This window comes from Mesoplodon mirus (genome assembly GCF_964341445.2).
Source record: "Mesoplodon mirus genome assembly, chromosome: 1".
Classification (NCBI taxonomy): Eukaryota; Metazoa; Chordata; class Mammalia; order Artiodactyla; family Ziphiidae; genus Mesoplodon; species Mesoplodon mirus.
Window position 1 is genome coordinate 41,207,033 of NC_138976.1, and position 5,490 is coordinate 41,212,522.

Here is a 5,490-nt window from a genome sequence, read left to right on the forward strand (position 1 = left end):
TCAGAACTATAAGAACCAGAAGGCCACACAGCCATTCTAACAGACCACTGGCACACTCAGTTATGTCTTCAGGGCCCAATTACCTTTTTTACTCTACAAAAACATAATGTATTAAAAACAGAAAGATGTACCACCTCTACTGTGAAATTGTTTTATTTTAAAGGTAAAACTTTATACATCCTTTTAAAACATGAAAATTCAAAATTCTTGAGGCAAGTCGATCATACAAAATTATTTACAATAGTATTAAAGGAGTGGCAACATTTCACCAGCATAAAATGTCACAGAATTCAAATCACAACTTGGATCTTCAATGATTCAAGTGTTTCATCCCACACAATAAGGTCTGGTTAGTTTTAAAGAAAATTCTTCCTCTGGATATTCTGTTCTCAATCCTGCCTTTGAGATTTAGACAGTAGGATAACTGGCCATGGTGGCGATTCCACAGTTGTTGTCCCGGTCTTTGGCCATCTTTATGTAGCCATCCATGCCCCAATCTTCACCCCAGCTAAAAGAAGAGAGGGTTTTTCATTTTATACAAAGAATCAAACACATTTATCATTATTAATACTTAAACAGTACCCCAGAGGCCAGGACAGATTCAGAAAGAAGCAAGAAAGACAGTTGTTCTTGTTCCTGGTTGAGTTCTAAATGTGTAAATAACTTCAATCTCCAAACCTCTCACGGAACTGCAAAATTAGAGACAGAAAAAGGAAACTCTTGGGGCCAGATGTGTTTCAGATTTAAGAAAATTTTCAGATTTAGAAATGCAATGGTGCTGGGACTTCCCTGGTGGCGCAGTGGTTAAGAATCTGCCTGCCAATGCAGGGGACACGGGTTTGATCCCTGGTCTGGGAAGAACCCACATGCTGTGGAGCAACTAAGCCCATGCGCCACAACTACTGAGCCTGCATGCTGCAACTACTGGAGCCCACGTGCCTAGAGCCTGTGCTCTGCAACAAGAGAAGCCACTGCAAGGAGAAGCCCGCGCACGCAATGAAGAGTAGTCCCCACTCGACGCAGCTAGAGAAAGCCCGCGCAGCAATGAAGACCCAAGCAGCCAAAATAATAATAATAATAATAAATTAATTAAATAAAAAAAAAAGAAATGCAATGGTGTCAAAACTACATCAATACCCTAGGCAAGCTTGAGAGAGTACCTTAATGTTATAATCAAACATTAATATGTCTGTGCTCATCCTAAGTGGCATAAAGACTTTGGAAGTGTACTTAAGGGTTTGAGAACCTGTATCCAAATACTGATTCCAAAAGGGACTCCCATTTTAATCTCAAATGTAAGTATTTTGGGCACTTTATACCTGTTTTTGACAAGCCAGTATTTATTGTTATCTGAGTCTGCTCCTTCAAACCCATAGCCAACCGCCAGAACACCATGATCCAGGTCTTCACTGCTGCAGTATGGATCATAATAAATGCCTGGGAAAATAAAATTCAATGTTGGGGTGAGGACCTTCAAGTGACACATGACAGTAACCCAGCCTATCAACTAGGATAAGAGAGACACCTCAAAATTCAGCTAAAGGACATAAATCTAGATAAGATTTAAAAACAAGATCTATTTTTTTAAATCTAGGTTAGGGACCTAGCCTAGCGGAAATACTGGTACAATCTCTTTCGTAAACAATGTGTCAAGAGGCATAAAAGACCACTCCTTAAAACCTTATCATTTGACTTTCAGAATGTCAGTCTAGGGAAACAGCACACAACACAAAATTACTTCAGGCAAGATGTTCTTTCCAGTTTTAATTACAGTAGTAAAATTCTTTGGAAAATTTCAAAGGTCTAACAACTGGAAAAAAGTAAATTAAGCTATACGAATCAAATTAAGTAGCCATTTAAATATATTTGTGAAGTGCTTAAAATCATGGGGATATGGTTCAAGTAATGTCAAATGGACACATCAGGCACAAGTACTACATGAACAACTATGTTAAATCTACACCCCCCCAAATTATACACTGAATTCTACACACCAAAGAGTCAATCCTGCTGTATGTCATGGTGGTTTTCCAATTTTTCTGCCTAAACTTCCATACAGACAAATGCTTACCTGCTTTATAAAACTGGAAGGTTGGATGGCTTGCATCTATAGCAACAGAGATGGGGCCCACAGTTGCCACTGCCTTCATAAGGGCCTTCTCTTGCTTAGGAATGTCCACGAAACCAGTGTCGTTGGCAGCAGAACTCTGGGGTCTGTAGTGGCAGGATTCATCCTTTCAAAGGTAATGGGGAAGAGACTTGATTAATACCATCCCCCTCCTGGGGTAGATGAGTTCAAGACAGTCTGCAGCTTAATGATTTCCAAGTCAAGTTTGTTATAAAGCATCCTAGGAGATGAAATGATATTGGTTGTTTTGAAATGGAAAAAGTGGCTGCTGTCTATTCAATGAGACATGCTCAGTCTACCTGTCCATAAGAAACTTTTACTCTGGAGAAATTTATACTTACATAGAATGGTATGTATATTTCCACATGACACAGAAATATTAACAGCTTTATGGTAACTATCTAAACAAAGAACTGTGCAAGGCTAACATATTTTAATACTAGTTCTGACAGTCTGCAGATATAGAGTCTACAATCTAAAATATGAATTCTAAATTGGTATCTGTTTTCCCCCAAAGTGTTCAACTTTGATAACAAGATAAGGAGCTCCTTTTACCCTTCCAAAATACGGATAGGATTCCTCTGAGTCCAGGCCTCCGTTGTCCTTAACATACTGGAAGGCATTATCCATTAGGCCACCATTGCAACCCTCATTGCCTTGAGGCCGAGAGCAGTCAACCAGGTTCTGCTCACTCAGTGAAATAAGTTTGCCAGTTTTCCGGAACATCTGTCCTTCAAGGGCGCCAGTTGCACTAAAAGCCCAACAAGAACCACACATACCCTGAAAACAAAATTTAAAAGCTCTTAGTCTACAACACAAATAGCAAGACTTTGACAACAGCCCATATATCTGAAAATGCTTTTAAAAACTAGTGAATTGCATCCAAACTCTAGTCATTCACAGCAGCCCATGGGGCGTTTCCAAAAGGAAACCTCTTCTCCAGGCATTTGAGGGCTCTTGTGTCCACTTTCAGTGCTTCAGAAGGAAAAGCCTTCAAGAGCTGGCAAACAACTCTTCATCACAGCAAATGCATCTCTCATTCCAAGAAACTTATCAACACAATTCTTTTTCTCTCAAGGAAATTTGAAACCAAATAAAATGTTTTAAATTCTTGAAAAAACAAAAAACGAGTGAATCGCATGTTGTTCCATAGCCTACCATTGCAAGGATGGCAACTCTGGGCTTCCCTGGTAGCGCAGTGGTTGAGAGTCCGCCTGCCGATGCAGGGGACACAGGTTCGTGCCCCAGTCTGGGAAGATCCCACATGCCGTGGAGCGGCTGGGCCCGTGAGCCATGGCCGCTGAGCCTGCGCGTCCGGAGCCTGTGCTCCTCAACGGGAGAGGCCACAACAGTGAGAGGCCCACGTACCGCAAAAAAAAAAAAAGGATGGCAACTCCTATTTGGCTTTACTCTTGGAGAGAGATCTGCTGAATACTGTCATACCTGATTCTTCACAGGAGTTACATAGCCTTTCTCTCTCCAGTCCATGGATGAGGGAATCAAAGCAACGACAGGCACTGGGCACACTTTCCCCTTCTTGTGCTTCTGGTTTCGAAGACCATTCATCACCTGCCTGAATTCTTCACTGGTCTTCAAGGAAAAGGAAACAATGTTGAAAAGCAAGAGGTTATTTTCCTAAAGTACTAAGGAGGGGAGGCACAAAAAGTTCATGCCACACTCACCATGTCACCAAAGGCATTCATTGCCATGGTGAAGCCATGTTTCCCTTGGCTGTATTCTTGATTGTGCAGGTCAATCATTTTCATATTCTTCTCCCACACTGTTCTCCTCCATCCTTCTTCATTCTACAGGCAAACAGGTAACCTATACTCTTTATTTCTATTTAAAACCAACCCACCTTCACCAAGTGGATTTGCAGAAAGAGAGGAAGAGGAACCATGGCCAGAGATGGCTTTATACTCTTGGGAACTGTTTCCCAGCGCCCACACAACAGGGTCGTATGCCCGTACTGTACTCAGTAATGGGTGCCACGAAGTTACTGCCCTGGTAAGAGCCAGCCTCAAGAGGCTACTATCTGCTATAAACTCCCAACAGCCTGGACCATTCTCTGCGGGGTTTCAGATGGACAGTTTCAGATGTTACCAACCAAGCCATATAGTTTCCTGTGTGTTGCCTTCCACAATTTCCATTGTGCATTTAAACTGAGATCAAGTTTTGGAGCCGCTAAGGCTATTCCCAAGCAAAGGGCAGTCAGGATGAGTGAAGGATTCATGTTTCAAAAGCCTAGGAAGGGAAAAAAAATGAGTATCTCATTAAACCAATCTTACTAAAAGGCCATCCTACTTTTTTCTGAGACGTTATACCCACTATGGTGGAGTAAAAACATTTATCTTCCCAAGTATTTACACAAGGACTGTAGGGGAAGGCTAAGTACGTGGATAGAAAAAAACAGCTCGAGACCCCAGTTTCCGCGCCGGAGACGGTCAGGCTCTTCTGGGACTTAGAGTCGCGGCTAGGGTGAAGCTCCCTCCCGCGTTGCAGGCGGGGCCAGGCCAGGGGCGTGCCGCCCCGCCCCCCGCCGCCGGCGAACGCTCGCCGCTCTCAAAGGATGTTGACGCGGCGCAGGGAACAGCGGGCACTGCAGCCGGCGTGCGGGGGTCAGGCTGCCCTGTGTGACCGGCGCCTCCTGGGACCCCTCCAAACCCCAAGCCTGGCAGTCCCGCTGGTTCCCGGGGTGACCCCGCCGCGCCAGGCCCCAGCTCGGGGTGCTCACCTGCGGCGGGCGCAGCTGCGCGCAGCCGGCAACTGTCGATCCGGGGGCGTCGGAGGTTGGGCTGTGGGCGCATGTCCTCCCATTTAAGGCTCCGGGATTCCGCTCGGCCGGCCCCGCCCCCCGCAAGCCCGCGCCGCGATTGGCTGAGCTGCATATGGGCGGGGCCCCTGTGCTGGGACTCCCGGCGCCTCACGGGACTGGTCCCAACTTGGCCAGGTGCCAGCCTCAGTGGACCCGACGGCGGCGAGCTGGGCAGCGCTGAGAAGGGCGGCCGGCGCCTCCTTGGGGACCCGGATCAACTAGTTACCTCGATTGCGCTCGGCTGGTGGTTCACGAATAGAAGCTTATAGCGAGCACCAAGTGGATTATCAGCGCAACCCTGTACCTCCTTTAGTCCTAGAGTTTTTGGTGGGTGAAAGTCTGCGGGAGGGCTGTCTAGCTTAGGGGTTCCCGCTTATTCCACAGCAAAGGTGGGGAGGGCTGGAGGAATGGGGAGCCCTCAGGCAGACGCCTTACCTCCCGGGCTGAGGGTGGTACCAGCTGGGTTTGAGAAGAATCGGAGCGGAAAGGAAGTTCCTCAAAGCTCGGGACGCGCTGGTCACTCCCCAAATCCCAGGAAGGAAAGGGG

General features: G+C 46.0%; 1 protein-coding gene across 1 annotated transcript; it reads right to left on the bottom strand.

Moving 5' to 3' along the window:
• Window positions 1-217: 217 nt before the first annotated feature.
• Window positions 218-4,910, bottom strand: CTSL (cathepsin L). The gene is made up of 8 exons (XM_082621846.1): window positions 4,863-4,910; window positions 4,236-4,372; window positions 3,811-3,933; window positions 3,572-3,718; window positions 2,684-2,908; window positions 2,072-2,234; window positions 1,320-1,437; window positions 218-508 (listed from the first exon to the last, which is right to left on the bottom strand). Exons 2-8 carry the CDS (start codon window positions 4,359-4,361, stop codon window positions 409-411), a joined length of 1,002 nt encoding a protein of 333 aa, XP_082477972.1. The 5' UTR covers window positions 4,362-4,372; window positions 4,863-4,910; the 3' UTR covers window positions 218-408.
• Window positions 4,911-5,490: the final 580 nt, after the last annotated feature.